This window comes from Hyperolius riggenbachi, chromosome 2 (genome assembly GCF_040937935.1).
Source record: "Hyperolius riggenbachi isolate aHypRig1 chromosome 2, aHypRig1.pri, whole genome shotgun sequence".
Taxonomy (NCBI): Eukaryota; Metazoa; Chordata; class Amphibia; order Anura; family Hyperoliidae; genus Hyperolius; species Hyperolius riggenbachi.
The window spans coordinates 527,259,748-527,277,686 of NC_090647.1; the positions used below are offsets into that span (position 1 = coordinate 527,259,748).

General features: G+C 45.4%; 1 protein-coding gene across 13 annotated transcripts in view; it reads right to left on the minus strand.

The window, feature by feature from the left end:
• Nucleotides 1-223: 223 nt before the first annotated feature.
• Nucleotides 224-17,939, minus strand: part of TIAM1 (TIAM Rac1 associated GEF 1) — a 497,838-nt gene continuing 480,122 nt past the window's right edge. For all 13 annotated transcript variants that reach the window (XM_068270618.1, XM_068270623.1, XM_068270612.1 and 10 more), the window contains 4 exons: nucleotides 15,865-15,967; nucleotides 13,803-13,890; nucleotides 9,959-10,131; nucleotides 224-3,176 (listed from right to left, as the gene is read on the minus strand). In XM_068270618.1, coding sequence (XP_068126719.1) covers nucleotides 2,674-3,176; nucleotides 9,959-10,131; nucleotides 13,803-13,890; nucleotides 15,865-15,967 — 867 coding nt within the window. In that variant the 3' untranslated portion in view covers nucleotides 224-2,673. The remainder of the gene's footprint in view (nucleotides 3,177-9,958; nucleotides 10,132-13,802; nucleotides 13,891-15,864; nucleotides 15,968-17,939) is intronic.

Consider the following 17,939-nt stretch of genomic DNA (forward strand, 5'->3'; position numbering starts at 1 on the left):
CCACTTACATACCAGATATTTAACTCTTTCAGGCAGAGAAAAAAAAAAAAAGGAACACAGCATAGTTATTAGTGTGCTAGGCACTGTACATACCCATGTCTATCTCATCATGTCACACGTCACTACGGGTATCCTTTAAATCTCCACTGATCAGGATAGGGAGAATCAAGCAGCACTATCAGCCCAATGGGTACCAAGATCTTCACAGAATGAGCCACACAAGTTAATTCCATGTTTTATTGTTTTTGACAAGCATTTACAACTTTTCATTCATAGACCTAAAAACATAAAAATAGACCTTCTTTCAGCTTATAAAAGAAATATATAAGAACATTTGACATCGACATGTCATGACAATATGTACATAGAACGGGTACCTAGAAAAGCACCAGAATTTCCAGTTGTTCACAATGGACCATATCTCAGCTCGGTACAGTACACCACAGGACTGTTCACTGTCTCCGAATAATATTGCATTGGGGGAGAGGGGGGGTGTAACACAAGTGACCTGCGCATGGCATAGCATGACGATAGATTTACGAAGGAAAGAAAAAAATCTTGTCAAAAGCTCTTTGCTCATGGACTGCAAGATTCACGGTCACACCAACCAAAAAAAGAAGATGTACTAGGAATGCAAAGCGTAGCAAGATTACTTCCTCACTTGTACAACGTCACAATGGAATCATAGCTAGCATCGTTAATATTGACCTTAAAATCTTACCGTTCTTGAAGTTGCAGTAGAAAACTACGGATCGCACCTCAACGAGAGGTCCCTTCCCCATCGCAGAAGATTTTAATTAGCCATTCCCACCAAGTTATCAAAACATGAAGATGTCAAACTCTTTGTACAACACAAAAGCGTAAACCGCTCCTCAAGATAATGGAGTGGAGTTAAAATGTTTTGTTTTTTTAAATATAGTGGAGATGCTGGGATGTGACTTTTTCAGTGGAGGAAAAGAAAAAGTGGTCAACCTTAGACCATGAAGCCCATCCCTAACGGATTCTGCTCCAGTTTTGGGTGGATGTCTGTGAGTTCAATAACATTGCTTACATCTCTTAGGGTGTTGGGCAGAGGTATATCCCTTGTATAGTTCCTGACCTTCCCCTTTGACCAACTTCACTAAAAGTTGAAGTCACACTCTTGCCATCTACCTCTACAATACAAAGTCCAGCAGAAAGTGTGTGACCTCCTCTTTCATTGGCAGTGGCCATGATTGAGAGGCAGATACAGAAACTGTGGTGAGGATCTTGCTATTTGGAGTCCCTGAGGAAGAAACAAAAAGTAGAAGTCTTAAACCACTAAGGACCACCTAAACGTGATATCCGTTTTAGATGTGCATGGCCATTAATGTGTAGTTTGGATTGACATAAAACGCCTCTATCTACTATAGAATGGATGTTCCTGGGAGGAAGAGCTACAGAAAAAGCTTCCGTGGCTCCCCTTTTGGTAAAATCTGGTATTACAGCACAACCATGCAGTTAGTCTCTACAAGTCCCAATATACCTGCATGGCCAGACTTCAATCCCTCCAGTATTGTACACAACAAGGTAAGTGTCCCATTCCTACTTACAAGAGGAAGAGATACTCGCTATGCTGCTATAGTAAAGGACTTCCTTAACTTTTTGTTTTGAATTCAAGCTGGAAATCCTCAATTGTGAGTAGGAATCAAGTATATAATAAATGATGATGGATTCCATCGGAATGGTCCATGGTTTGGTCAAGCCCTAAGGCATTGACGCTCAAATGGAAGAATGATTTAGAAAAACTAGGATGTCCCTCGTAGAACTATAGCTTTTTATTGTCCAAGACTCTCTGTATTAAATATATAGATACGTATAAAACTAGTGTGTCCTATCTCCTAAGAAAGACTAGATAATCTGCATTTCTCCGAAGTTTTACAACGTAAAATGCCCCCAAATCCCTTGGTATGCCTGGAATTAAAACGTATAAATATAAAAAGGAAACAAAAATGAGAAAACTATATATGTCTTTTCTGGTTCAAGTTTTCCACCTCTGTAATGAGTTTGGCATCATTACAACTTTGTTTAACTCAACTTGAAATTAAAGTATTTAAGAACCACCAAATAGGCCAAAAAAAAAAAAGAAAAATGCAAAAATAAAATAAAATAAAATAAAAAAAACCAGCTTTTGCTGCATGAATTCCAAAACGATTCCTTGAAACACTTTAAAATACAAAGCTATCGTAGCAGAACATTTTTTTTTTTTTAACAGTGATGGGGCAAAAAGGAATAATAATATTAATAACACATCAATGTCATAAAACGAGGGAGGAAAGTGCAGGGGGCAAAGAACAGACAGAGCAATCACAACAGGAGTTCCGTCTTCTCTTGTGCTATCGCTGTACAAGATTTGGGGGGTGCCTGCCTGGCGGGTTCTCTATCTTTGTACAATACCCTTTCTGTCCAACCCTGATTGTTTTAAAATAAATAAAAAAATAATAATAATTGCCCCATCCCGCTAGTGACACGAGGAACCGGGGTCTTGTGTAACAGGATTTTGCATTTGCGTTTTTGTAACCCGGTACACCTCTGTGGCCAACTTAGCTGCCAACGTTTTGTGTGCAAGTGTGCAGTCTAGAGGATAACGTTTCCACAGTGCATGGAGTGCCGGACTGATTTTTGACCTTTACAGAGCTAAAAAGGGTGACTGCTTCAGATTTCCGTGTTTAGTTTCCTGGCCGGTACAAAGTCTTCGCGCCTCACCCAAATGACCTCGTCGGTGCTGCTCTCTATGCTACCGTTCATTCCAGAGAAGGCAGTCTGTTTCTTCAGCTGGGTCATGCGGGAAGCGTGAGAGCTCATCGAGTTTTGGACGAGGTTATGCAATGGAGGGTTGGAGATGGAGGAGGCTTCAAGCTGCTCACTCAGATCTTTCTCCATGGAGCCTCCTTTGATGGACTCGCAGTACTCATCATCGCTGCTGAGAATGTCTGTTTCTTTTACATCTTCCTGCTCCTCGTACTGCGCCAGGTCGAATTGTTCCTCCACCCAACGGTCGGTGTCGCCGCTGTTGCTCGTCTGCTGTGGAGGTTTGGGTTCGCCATCGTATTCGGGTTCTTTGTCAGGGCTTGTTGAGTAAACCATGTCCGAATCGATAGTAAAGCGGTTTCTGACAAGGCGTCTTCTCCGGGCGAGAGACCTACTGGGAGCGGAGACTGCAAAATAAAAGATTGAATCAGGAAAGGAAAATCCACAAATACTTTAATTAAAAAGTTATTATTAAAGCAGTAGGATTAGCCATACTATGCCTGGGGAAAAAAACACATATATAAGTAGATAAATACTTGATCTATTTACATAACACATGTATTGTACTGTCCACGTTTTGATTTTAGTGAATGTTATATAGTAAATGGAGAGAATTCTGTTCCTGGTGGGAACCATGTATTTTGCCCACAGTTTAGGCTAAATCCTGATGTAATTTGTGCCCTTCACTTTTTTTTCTTTTCTCCTCCAATCGCTGAGTCACCTCAGCCTTGCTTGTAAACACAAGTGAGCAGGGGATCGTGTTACAGATAGACAGCTAGGCAGGGAAATAAATGGAAGAGGAGGAATATATTATAGATAAAAAGAACCCTTAGCATGCGACTGTTTGGCACGGACTACTAAAGGGCCAGTGCTCCTAAGGTATGCAATAACTCCATATCATAACTAGCGATGTTGCGAACCTCCGATTTTCAGTTCGCAAACCCTGTTCGCGAACTTCCGCGGAAGGTTCGGTCCGCGGAAAAGTTCGCGAACCGCAAAAGACTTCAATGGGGAGGCGAACTTCAAAATTTAGAAAAATTTCTACCGGCTGTAAAAATGATAGAAAACATGTGGCAAGGGTTCTAATCCCTGGAGGAACACATGATTGAGTGAAATACACATCAAAAGTTCCAGGCAAAAATCTAGATTTCACATAAACCCCTATTTTAAGGGCACAGATCTCATTCAATGTTCAATTACAGGCCTACACTGCTTTACAACATCAGTCAGTGTATCTCTCTCACTCCTCTCTCTCCTTCCTCTCTCCCTCACCCCGGAGGGTCTCATCTTCCAGGGAATTGTAGGCTTTTAAAAGCCAGCTGACATACCTTGGTCAGGAATTGAACAGAGGTCTTGGCCGGGAATTGAACCCAGGTCTGAGTGCTTGGTAGTCAGCTGTCTTAACCGCTATACCACAACCAACACTACATACTGAAGGCAGCTTAGCATGTACCATTATGATATATCCTAGAGAAAAATGAGCGTGCTTAAAGATTTGTAGGCTTTTAAAAGCCAGATTACATACCTTGGCTGGGAATTGAACCCAGGTCTTGGCCGGGAATTGAACCCAGGTCTGAGTGCTTGGTAGTCAGCTGTCTTAACCGCTATACCACAACCAACACTACATACTGAAGGCAGCCTAGCATGTACCATTGTGATATACCCAAGAGAAAAATGAGCTTGCTCTCTCTCACTAGGACTTGATGGTTTTAAGCTGAAAATTCACTTCAATGGCATCAACGGATGCCAGCAGAATTTCACAGGCAATTTCGGAATTCTGTCGTATTGAAAAAGCAATTCCGTTCCGATCAAACGGAATGGAATGACCAATTTCCCCCAAAATTGCGGAAAATACAATTCCGCGGAAAGCGGTGACCATCCCTACTAGAGAGAGAGAGAGATGAATCTACATGGCTATCTGGGGTTCTCTTCGGACAACTGTTGAACACAAAAGGCAAGGCCATGCCTGGGTGGGGTTGAACCACCAACCTTTTAGTTAACAGCCAAATACACTAACCAATTGTGCCACAGAGACTGTGTTCTACTCCTGGTCAATGTAAGCTGGCTTTTAAAAGCCTACAAATCTTTAAGCAAGCTCATTTTTCTGTAGGAAAGATCATAATGGTACATGTTAGGCTGCCTTCAGTATGTAGTGTTGGTTGTGGTATAGCAGTTAAGACAGCTGACTACCAAGCACTCAGACCTGGGTTCAATTCCTGGCCAATACCTGGGTTCAATTCCCGGCCAAGGTATATAAGCTGGCGTTTAAAAGCCTACAATTCCCTGGAAGATGAGACCCTCCTTCCTCCGGGGTGAGGGAGGAGGGAGACAGGGAGCCTAACTAAACTCTCCCTAGCAGCGTCTGTCAGCAGCTGTCCCTTAACTAATTAGTGCAGGCAGACTACGGAGTAAAATGGCACAAGGACCTTGCCTTTTATAAAGGGGGGTGGGGCTCCAGGAGTGAGTGCAGTCTGATTGGCAACAATGTTCCTGCTGACTGTGATGTAGAGGGTCAAAGTTCTGCTCGATAGTGCATTATGGGGCGAACCGAACGTCCGCAAAAGTTCGCCTTCCCTAGGTGAACGCGAACCACCAAAGTTCGCCTGGAACCGTTCGCTACATCTCTAATCATAACCGCAGAAAAAGTTTTGAATGCAGGATTAGCATCTTTATCACTTAATACACTCAGACCATTTGCTGTTGAAATTTGATTTTGCAATGCATATTTCAATGGTCAACTGGTTTGATAAGTGAATAAACAGAATACAAAAGGAAAAAAGGGCAAAGTACATTTTTGTTTTTACCATGAGTTAAATGTGTTCCCCTGGGTACTATATAGCTGGCTTGCTGCCCTCTCTAGATTTAGCTAGTGGGTGGGTCAATAAGGGTGGTGGCAAAGGGCTGCGACAGAGGCAGTGACCTGCGTGCAGCATGGAAAGAGTTTGCACATTTGTTTCTTTGGCTGCACAGTTTACCGCCCACCCAATCTATATTTAAATTTTATGCAAAAGAAGAGCAAGAGCTTGTGTTATTCACTCTGCTGAGCACAGCCTGAGTCGTGTTTTAAAGCAAACAAACTGAAAATAAACATGTAAAATAAGTAATTGTACGTTGAGTACTAATGGTAAATAGAACATTAGTAACAAGGAACAGAGTCTCAATTTATTTTAAGTTGAAGGGCTGCATGTCTGAAGGACAACTGAAGTGAGAAGAATATGGAGACTGCCATATTTATTTTTGTTTAAGCAATACCAGTTGCCTGGCAGCCCTGCTGATCTATTTGGCTGCAGTAGTGTCTGAATAACACCAGAAACAAGCAATTTGGCTAATCTTATCAGATCTGACAATACTATCAGAAACACCAGATCTGCTGCATGCTTGTTCAGGGTCTATGGCTATAAGTATTAGAGGCAGATGATCAGCAGGACAGCCAGGCAACTGGTATTGCTTAAAAGGAAGTACATATGGCAGCCTCCATATAAAGCTCACTTTAGGTGTCCTTTAAGACTAAATTCTTGAAAACAGCATATTGAGTTTAGATACAAAATTTGCTTCATTATTTTGCAAAGTAAATAGAAGTAAGGACCCTTTCTTCTAAATCCGTATCAGCAGTGTTTCCTCAGCCAGATAAGGGTGTTTTGCTTGCCTTCTATTTACTTTTCTGGACATCAAGCTAAATTGGACTTTTTGCTTGACTCATCTGCACAGATAACAGAACTAGGTTTTTTTTTATTAACACTTGCCGTACAGGAAAATGAAGAGGGACTGGAGACAATGGCCTTGATTCACAAAGCCGTGCTAACTGTTTAGCACGGGCGTGCTAAACCGTTAGCACTTGAAGTGCCGCACGCGGACTTTTGCGCGCGCAAAGTGCCGCAATCGCGGACATTTGCGTGTGCAAAAGTCCATGCGCGGCACTTCACGTGCTAACTGTTTAGCACGCCCGTGCTAAACAGTTAGCACGGCTTTTCTGAATCAAGGCCAAAATCTTAAGCTAAGACCTGGTACAAATAGCACTAGTCCTACTAAAGGTACGTACACACGTCCAACTTTTTTTGAACAACTTATCGTCCGAATTGTCATTTGAACGACAAGTTGGACGTGCCTACACGCTGTCGAGCGACTGAGAACAGCCGGTTTGCGCAATTCACTTCAAACGGCCGTTACGTCCGTACATGTGTACAAACAACTTTTAGTCGTTTGTCCAACTAATAGATGTTCAAACAAGTCGTTTGATTAGTCATTTAATCTAGTCCATTGTCAAGTTGGTTAAACGACATGTAAATTAGGTAATTTAGCATATCCGCCGCCTTGTTAGTCAGTGTGTACATGACGTCTGAATGACTTGTTGTTTGCACTACAAGTCGTTCAAACGACAAGTCGGATGACAAGTTGTTCGAAAAAGTTGGACGTGTGTACGCACCTTAATATAACTATTGTTGCTACTGCAGTATTACATGGATTATGTGTACAATTATAAAAGTTACTTTTACAAAATAATAAAACTATTTATACAGAATTTAAACAGAAATACAAAATGGAGCTTTCTCAATGGAACCTTTACATGCTAACTTGTGCGGTTACCGGTCATGTGAACAAGTTCGCTTTGGCAGCCTTTGCTGTTACAGGCCATGTGACCAGGCTAGCTTTGGCAGCCTTTGCTGTTACAGGCCATGTGACCAGGCTAGCTTTGGCAGCCTTTGCTGTTACAGGCCATGTGACCATGCTAGCTTTGGCAGCCTTTGCGGTTACAGGCCATGTGACCAGGCTAGCTTTGGCAGCCTTTGCTGTTACAGGCCATGTGACCAGGCTAGCTTTGGCAGCCTTTGCTGTTACAGGCCATGTGACCAGGCTAGCTTTGGCAGCCTTTGCTGTTACAGGCCATGTGACCAGGCTAGCTTTGGCAGCCTTTGCTGTTACAGGCTATGTGACAAGGCTAGCTTTGGCAGCCTTTGCTGTTACAGGCTATGTGACCAGGCTAGCTTTGGCAGCCTTTGCTGTTACAGGCCATGTGACCAGGCTAGCTTTGGTAGCCTTTGCTGTCACAGGCCATGTGACCAGGCTAGCTTGGGCAGCCTTTGCTGTTACAGGTCATGTGACCAGGCTAGCTTTGGCAGCCTTTGCTGTTACAGGTCATGTGACCAGGCTAGCTTGGGTAGCGTTTGCTGTCACAGGTCCTGTGACCAGGCTAGCTTGGGTAGTCTTTGCTTTCACAGGCCATGTGACCAGGCTAGCTTCGGTAGCCTTTGCTGTTACAGGCCATGTGACCAGGCTAGCTTCGGTAGCCTTTGCTGTCAGAGGTCATGTGATCAGGCTAGCTTTAGCAGCCTTTGCTGTTACAGGTCATGTGACCAGGCTCGCTTGGGTAGCCTTTGCTGTCACAGGTCATGTGACCAGGCTAGCTTGGGTAGCCTTTGCTGTCACAGGTCATGTGACCAGGCTAGCTTTGGTAGCCTTTGCTGGTCATGTGACCAGACTGGGTCTGGTAACTGTCGAGCTGTATAATTACTCCATTAAAAAGAGAACCCGAGGTGGGTTCTAAGAATCCTATTAGCACACAGAGGCTGGTTCTGCATATAATCACCAGCCTCTGTTACTATACTGTTCCCCCCAGGCCTTACCTGCGCTCTGCTGCCCCCCCCTCAAACGAAACCGCCGTGCTAGCAACACGCAGCATGTTGCTAGCAGGTTGCTTACATGCAGACTGTCACTCTCCACCCCCGCCTCCTCTATATCGCCGCTCCCCGTCTGCGTCCCTTCCCGCCTCTGTACGCTGATTGGAGGCAAGGGACGCAGGCAGGGAGCGGCGATATAGAGGAGGCGGGGGAGTGACGGAGAGTGACAGCGTGTGTCGCTAGCACGGCAGTTTCTTTTGGGGGGGGGGGGGGTGGATGGGCCGGGGGGGCTTACAGTATAGTAACAGAGGCTGGGCATTATATGCAGAACCAGTCTCTGTGTGCTAATTGGATTCTTAAAACCCACCTCAGGTTCTCTTTAAAGCTCTATAACTTTTTTATTTTTCCATTTTGTGGGGTTCCTCCAACATTTAATTGCACCTTTACAGGCTTACCCAAAAATTATCCGTAGTCTGTGATGAGACATCCGATATCAGACCAACCCAGAGACAGTTAAGCAATGTACAAACGTTATATTTTTGTCTCCTGAAACAAAACAATTCAGGTGACCGTTTACGAACAATCCTCACGCAAACAACCTGCTTAGCTCTCCGCCTGTGTTCTGTCTTATGAGGAGGGGAGGGGAGAGAATGAGCAGGAGGAATCCAGCTGCAGCAGGAACTACAAAAGTGGTAGGCTGAGAATCTTCCAACACTAGTGATGGTCATGTGTAGAAGGACTCATGGAGAAGCATGTGATTTGTTTGATCAGCTGATTTTCAGAGCTCTGATTTTCTGTAATCATTTCCTGCTTTAACACTCGCGTCTGTGCAGTAGAGCGGACCCAATCAGGCTCGGCTATTTCCACCAGAGCACGAGGGGAAGCTTGTACTGCGCCTGTGTAGAAGCGCAGACTGTAAATAATATTGCGTGCTGCAGCCACTATTGCGCCTGTGCACACCGCTGGGTTTTCAGGGGCTGCCAGTGCAGGATGGATGGGGGGAGCTTCCTTAGGATCCAGAGGCTCTCCCCTCCCTAGATAAGTATCTCCCAGGGGTTCTTTTACCCCTGCAGGTTAACAAAAACTGTACTGAAAATAATGTAATTTCTACAACTGCTTTTTCTTTCTTTTGCCTTTCTTCTTTTTTTTTTTTTTTACAGCATTAATTTAGTCAGTGGTTGCCCACAGTAAAATATTTCATCACCCTGAGTTACATTCTGAAGTGTATCACAGGTGGAGACACATTTTTAGTCCTGTCAGATGCAGCTCTGTGGAATTTTCCTGAGAATTCCAAAGCTGGTGAAAATAATGCCAGGTCTCCCAGAATGCTTTGGGAGTTGAATTTCACATAGCGAAACAGGCTGGGCTGTGACATCACTGGTAGGGCGGGGTTCCATACAATATACAGCAATATATAGATCTAGGAAGTCTTCTGATGATGAAACTAGGATAATTAACGTAAAAGTGGGTATCCTGAATAATTCACTGCATTCTACTATGGGACATTACAGTGCCTCTGTAACCTCTTGCTAACCACTGATTGACCCCCGGTGCTTCTGGGAGATCAACCTCACCTGCGCGGTTCATAGCAGGGCGGGCTCCCTTCAGCGCACACAGGCGCTTCCCCCCGAATGGGACGTACTGCTGGGAATTAGGTAAACTTTCAGTCTTCAGCAGCTGTCTCCTGTGCTTGTCCCGCAGTATGGAGTGCACGGCCCGCAGGAAATCCTTCTTCTCTGCTGGAGAGCTGCACGGAAGGGGGAGGTTTAGTAAAAACACTAATGCAGATCCAGCATGCAGACACATTCATTAACGCAAGCCTGATGTGAACATAAACATCTGCATAACTGTATCTGTAAAACTAATCATAAATAAAACATTACAGGAGTCTCTGATTCAAATTTGAATTCATGATTTCAATTTTAAATAGCAGCCATGTCCGTGTGACCATAAATGTAGTGTTTTCAGCTCCCACAAAAAAAAATGTAAAAATGAAAAATAACCTACTGAACTTCTCATCACTGTCCCGCTCTCAGGAGAGTTTGTGCAGCCATGCAGAAGTTTTATGAACACTAATTACTTTTCAGTAGAGCTGCCGCTGTTCTCTGACTACAGACATAAAGCCCTCGTTTATGAAATGGGAAAACAAGCAGGTGCTACGTAGAATGGGTACTATTTATACATATTTATGTCATCATGCCAGTTCAGGAAAGTTCTAAAAGTGAAATTACAGGTTTGTCTCAAAATACATAGGACACAGTAATGTGTGCCTTGCTGCCCAAACAGGAAGGTGCGGACACGCTCTCAGAAAACAAGAACATGTTGCATAAAGGGGAGGAAATCATCTCTGCCACCCCATTACTGCTATCATTTACTCCTTTACCAGGTGACACCACAGATTCAGATTCGAGTCCTTGGTGTCACAAGGACAGTAATTGAGAGAAATTCTCTACAAAAGAGGACACAGACAACACAAACCAACCGGCAGAGGAACTGAAAAACATGGGCGGAGAAAGACATTCATTTTAATTATTTAAATTAAAGGACAACTGAAGTGAGAAGAATATGGAGGACGCCATATCTATTTCCTTTTAATAAATACCAGTTGCCTGGCAGCCCTGCTGGTCTATTTAGCTGCAGCAGTTTGTTTGAATAACACCAGAAACAAGCATGCAGCTAATCTTGTCAGATCTGACAATAATGTCAGAAACACCTGATATGTTGCATGCTTGTTCAGGGTTTATGGCTGAACGTATGAATGTATTAGAGGCATATGATCAGCAGGACAGCCAGGCAACTGGTATTGCTTAAAAGGAAATAAATATGGCAGCCTCCATATCCCTCTCACTTCAGTTGCCCTTTAAGCCCACCAAGAGAGACTATAGGCCATTGAGGAACCTCTCAAATAAAGGTGACCTGCATACTCCAGAAAATCAGCCTAAATGTTAACTAAAATCTGTCTAGACCAGGCATGGGCAAACTCGGCCCTGCAGCTGTTAAGGAACTACAAATCCCACAATGCATTTGCCTTTAGGAGTCATGACTGTGGCTGTCAGACTCCTGCAATGCATTTTGGGACTTGTAGTTCCTCAACAGCTGGAGGGCCAAGTTTGCCCATGCCTGGTCTAGGCCAAACATGCCACACTCACATCTACTACATTACACATGGTCCACTGATGCTTCAAGACAACAAACTTCACACCTAGACCTTAAAGGGAAGGTTCAGGGAGGGTGGAGAAAAAATAAAAATCAATTTCCACTTACCTGGGGCTTCCTCCAGCCCGTGTCAGGCAGGATGTGCCCTCGCCGCCGCTCCGCAGGCTCCCGGTGGTCTCCGGTGGCCGACCCGACCTGGCCAGGCCGGCTGCCAGGTCGGGCTCTTCTGCGCTCCAAGTCCTGGCACTTCTGCGTCCCACGGGCTGCGTCCTCCGGGCTGTACTGCGCATGCGCAGTAGTTCTGCGCCTGCGCAGTACAGCCCGGAAGACATCCGATGACATCAGCGCGCCGGCGTGGGACGCAGAAGTGCCAGGACTTGGAGCGCAGAAGAGCCCGACCTGGCAGCCGGCCTGGCCAGGTCGGCCACCGGAGACCACCGGGAGCCTGCGGAGCGGCGGCGAGGGCACCGCCTGCCTGCCACGGGCTGGAGGAAGCCCCAGGTAACTGGAAATTGATTTTTATTTTTTCTCCACCCTCCCTGAACCTTCCCTTTAAAGGACACCTGAAGTGAGCGGGATATGGAGGCTGCCATAGTCATTTCCTTTCACAAAATACCAGTTTCCTGGCCGTCTTGCTGATCCCTTTGGCTGCAGTAGTGTTTGAATCACACACCAGAAACAAGCATGCGGCTAATCTTGTCAGTTATTTGTTAAAAACTTCTGATCTGCATGCTTGTTCAGGGTTTATAGCTAAAAGTATTAGAGGCAGATGATCAGCAGGACAGCCAGGCAATCTGTATTATTTTAACCATCTTAGCAGTATGGACGAGCTCAGCTCGTCCATCCCCGCCGATGGCTGCCGCTCAGGCCCTGCTGGGCCGATTTTTACGAAATAAAAAGCAGCACACGCAGCCGGCACTTTGCCAGCCGCGTGTGCTGCCTGATCGCCGCCACTCTGCGGCGATCCGCCGCGAGCAGCGGCGAAAGAGGGTCCCCCCAGCCGCCTGAGCCCTGCGCAGCCGGAACAAATAGTTCCGGCCAGCGCTAAGGGCTGGATCGGAGGCGGCTGACGTCAGGACGTCGGCTGACGTCCATGACGTCACTCCGCTCGTCGCCATGGCGACGAAGTAAGCAAAACACGGAAGGCCGCTCATTGCGGCCTTCCGTGTTACTTTTGGCCGCCGGAGGCGATCAGAAGAACGCCTCCGGAGCGCCATCTAGTGGGCTTTCATGCAGCCAACTTTCAGTTGGCTGCATGAAATAGTTTTTTTTTTTATTTAAAAAAAACCCTCCCGCAGCCGCCCTGGCGATCTTAATAGAACGCCAGGGTGGTTAAAGGAAATAACTATGCCTTTATATCCCTCTCATTTCCGTTGCCCTTTAAGGCCCCATTCACACCTAAAACCGCCGGCGATTACCGTTATTGTTTTGCGGGAGTGATTTTTCTGCGATTAACGCAGAAAAATCACTGGACACTACAACGTTTTTGGAGCGATCACGATTAGTGGTGCTATGCATGCTAATCGCGGCCGCTAATGGCGAATCGCCAGCAAAACTCTGCATGTTACGCATTTGCGGTTAACTGTTACCGCAACTGCGGCAGTGAGAACCCTGCCATAGGCTTACATGGGCTAGCGGTTTTTACAAACCGCTAACGTTTTGCGTTGATCGGGAAACGCGTGATTCCCGCTCAAGTGTGATGGGCCCTAAACTTTTCAAACCTCTGTATGCCCAGACCATTCGTAGGTTCTTGCTGTCACAGTAGTTCTGCGCCTGCAAAGTTCGCCGCGGCCCACGTGGCCGTGAATGACAGCGGCGCTTCGCGCAGCCGCAGTAAGGAGCGGGGAGCGGAGCGGTTGGCGTGGGACAGTCGGCTGCAGGGGGCTGGAGAAAGCCCCAGGTGAGTAAAGCCCATTTGGGCTATTTTGCCTGATAGCTCCTTTAACTCTTCCTGTACTGGAAACAATATTAGACTTATGTCTCTGCACCTAATGTTTTATTTGTTAGCTGTACTACACATACAAAATCATATTTTTTTTCGCTTCAGTGTCTCTTTAAAAGGGTACATTTATCAGTCGGCATTTCAAAACATTCCGCAACCTCTAATACTCATGTGATTGTATATTTAAAAAAAAATGTTCATTCTCTTCCAGCTGAATAAGTGAAGTTCTCCACGGCTACACCTGGGATCATTACCCTATGTAGTTCAGTTATCGGTTGTGAGTTTGCCCTGCCTGAGCTATGCCAGAGAGCTGTACTTACCTGCAGCATAAGTGGAACGCCCTCTCCGGTCTTCCTTCTGACTCAGACTTCACATGGACAATCTCACACACTGAGTTGGTTTCTGCATCTAGTTGGGAAAAGCAAAAAAATAAAAATATATTTTTTTTTTATTGTTTATGAGGTACACTTTCTGCTGCACTTTACAGAGTACATAGTCACGTCACTGACTGTCTTCAGAGGAGCTCACACTACAATTCCTGCCATAGTCTAATGTCCTACCATAGTATTATGTGTTTATATAGCACTGACATCTTCTGCAGCACAATACAGAGCACAGTCATGTCACTGACTGTCCCTTGGAAAAGCTCACACTCTAATCCTACCATAGTCATAGCCTAATGTCCTATATTATTATGTATTTATATAGCACTGACTCTTCTGTAGTCCTTTACATACAGACAGAGAACATTTATATTATGCTTTTCTCCTGGAGGACTCAAAGCGCCAGAGCTGCAGCCACTAGGACACGCTCTATAGACAGTAGGAATGTAAGGGGGTCTTGCCCAAGGTCTCCTACTCAATAGGTGCTGGCTTACTGAAAAGGAAGGGCCGAGATTCAAACCCTGGTCCCCTGTGTCAGAGACAGGGCCCTTAAAGGGATACTGTAGGGGTTGGGGGAAAATGAGTTGAAGTTTCCCGGGTCTTCTAATGGTCCCCCCCAGACATCCTGTGCCCGCGTAGCCACTCCCTAATGCTCCAGCCCCGCCTCTGGTTCACTTCTGGAATTTCAGACTTTAAAGTCTGAAAACCACTGCTCCTGCGTTGCCTTGTCCTAACTCCCGCTGATGGCACCAGGAGCGTACTGCGCAGGCCCAGTATGGTCTGTGCCTGCACCGTGCGCTCCTGGTGACATCAGGGGAAGCGAGGACACGGCAACGCAGGAGCAGTGGTTTTCAGACTTTAAAGTCTGAAATTCCAGAAGTGAACCAAAGGCGGGGCCGGAGCATCGGTGAGTGGCTGCGCGGGCACAGGATGTCTGCGGGGGATCATTAGAAGCCCCGGGTAACTTCAACTCGTTTTCCCCCAACCCCTACAGTATCCCTTTAACCATTACACTATCCAGCCACTACATAGTCATGTCACTGACTGTCCTCAGAGAAGCTCACAATCTAATCACTGCCATAGCCATAGTCTAATGTCCTACCATATCATTATTATGTATTTATATAGCACTGACATCTTCTGCAGCACATTACAGAGTACATTAATCTCTCTGTGCATGAGTGCTGGCTTGTAATAGGCATGTGCAGTTCAAAAGCTCGCACATGCTCAGAACAGAAGCCCTTGTGCATGGAGGAAGTGAAATCTAGGAGTTTGAAAGGGACAGGAGGTGAATGGGAGGGTAATTTGAAGCACGCAAGACATTTTTGCATCAACGCTTTTCAGATGTACATCAGCATAGAATGTGAGGGTAATAGAGGCATATGGACACAGCAGAAGGCCATCTTATAATAACTAACAATACATTTCATTTTCTCAGTTCAGGTATGCTTTAAATAGACACGATTGTCCCACTGACTTGCATAGCTGGAACCTGAGCAAATTTTACACTGGGGCTGAGTTCACACAAGTCCAGTCCTGTCAGTTTTTGACAGTTGGCATCAATGGATGTGTTCACACATGAATCTGTCTATTTCCAGTCCAGTCCTGTCAGTTTTGTATGTGTTTCTATGGGTGTGTTTGCACATAAAAGGTGTACAATTCCAATCCTGTTAGTTCTGTATCAGTTTTCTATGGTTGAGTTCACACAAAAGGTGTACATTTCTGGTCCAGTCAGGTAAAACTGATGCCAAACCGACAGGACTGGACAGGAAATGTGCAGGTTTATGTGTGAGCCAAGCCTTACAGTGCCACTGTTTCATATAGCAATAGAGCGCTCCATATACAGCACCCCCTAAAATGACAGCTCTGATGGGTAAGACTGGCAGGGCAGTGTTGCGTTTGTCGGCACCAGCTCTGCTGCCCATCTTTAAAAGCTTAGCCTTTACGTAATATGCATTCACAGATTCTACGTGCGTCACAGCGCGCAGGTAGAGATTACCTGATGTAGTCATTGCGCGCAGCTGCAGGGCTTCTGTAGGAATCATATGTCTGAATCGGAATGGATCTCGGTCTTCAAACATGGACGCCCGGTGCGATCCGCCCTGAAACACAACAAGGTAAGACATCATCTTCTGTCACTTGTAAATAAATACTACTCCCAAGTCAGTGGGGCTGATTTAGAGGGGAACACAAACACTCTTTTTTTTTTTTTTTTTTTACTTTACGTTCTTTGCCTAAACCCTGGATTTATTGATTTATTAAGGGGCTAATTAAAAGGAGGAGAACTGCCTGCTTAGAAATAAAAAAATAAAATAGCATTTGTATATAAAATAATGCCACCACTTTGCCCTCCACATTTATAAAAAGCCGTGATAACCATATTTATAAAGCAGTGATCAGGTTATTGCTTTATAAAGGGGCACCCAGCACCTGCCAAAGTATTGAATGCCATAGGGCACAATGATGTTGATGTTTGCGTCATACACTATATGGATACTGTAGGGGGAAAATGAGTTGAAGTTACTGGGGGCTTCTAAAGGTCCCCCGCAGACATCCTGTGCCCGTGCAGCTACTCACCGATGGTCTGGCCCCGCCTCCAGTTCACTTCTAGAATTTCAGACTTTAAAGTCTGAAAACCACTGTGCCTGCATTGCTGTGTTTTTGTTCCCGCTGATGTCACCAGGAGCGTACTGCGCACACACAGACCATACTAGGCCTGCACAGTATGCTCCTGGTGACATCCGCGGCATCAAGGACACGACAACGCAGGCGCAGTGGTTTTCAGAGTTTAAAGTCTGAAATTCTAGAAGTGAACTGGAGGCGGGGCCGGAGCATTGGGGAGTGGCTGCGCGGGCACAGGAGGTCTGCAGGGCACCATTAGAAGCCCCGGGTAAGTTCAACTCATTTTCCCCCGACCCCCCTACAGTATCCCTTTAAGGATCAGGTCATTGTGCGCGGGGATGTTAAATATTGGTAAGCAGGCGCCCAAGTGGTGTGTTGGGCACCTGATGCGGGTTAGGGATGGTTCACACTTGTGCGCTTTTCAGCATTTTGCTGAGCGCCAGCTCAGTTTAGGCAACATAAAGTGTAACTGTCAGGTATAAAATCAAAAAACAATTCTTTATTTTTATCTGGTAAACAAGTAATAAGGATGCTAACGAGGCAAGGCTCTTTCCCTCCTGTTCTCCCCTCCCACATCGGTTCCTCTCCGATTGGTCAATATTTCTCATGCTGAGACTATGCCCTTCTACCTCAGAGCTGAGTGGGAGTGCCTGAAGACTGGGAGGCGGGCAGTGCATACACAATCAGGCAGAGGAGAGTAAGGGAGGACATTACATCAGGATTGGCTTCAAAGTAGACACAGTTAAGATGGAGTATCCTAAGAAGGATTTTCTCTTTTTTCACTATAGAAAAAGAACTAAAATCAAAACGTGGACAATGCAATACATATGTTATGTAAGTAGAGCAAGTATTTATCTACTTATATATGTGTTTTTTTCCTGAGATAGTATTGCTGACAGCTCCTGTTTAAGAGGGGGTTAGGCATTAGGTGCTGGGTTTAAGGTTAGCCACTATAAGGGAGTGTACAAGTAGAATGGGTGTCGCGTAGTGCACTGTAAGATAAGTAATTAAAATTACCAATTTTTTACTACTAATGGCACCACCCAGAACAAGCACTGCCGCCACAATATGTAATTTTGCTGCAGACTGCCACTCTAATAGCAGTAAGCAACCACAATGAAAGCCAATATCTTACTTACTGTGACTTCTATAAAGTAATCTTTTGTTGTGGGAGCGGAAGGTTGGAGTGGTGAGCTGGAAACACCACTGAAGTGAGCAGAGCTCCTGACCGCCAATCCAGGGTAACTAAACCAGGTCCGGCTTTTGTAAATGTGGCAAATCGGGATTTCAAAGGTGGCAAAAAAAATCGGTACTTATCCGTTAGCCGGGCGCATCCGGCAGGTGGCGCTAATTACTATTCCCCCTGCAGGTCGACATGGATAGTAGGGAAAGATGTAACTCTGGTGGAGTTTTGTCGCCACCTAGAGGATGCGCCCGGCTAACGGATAAGTA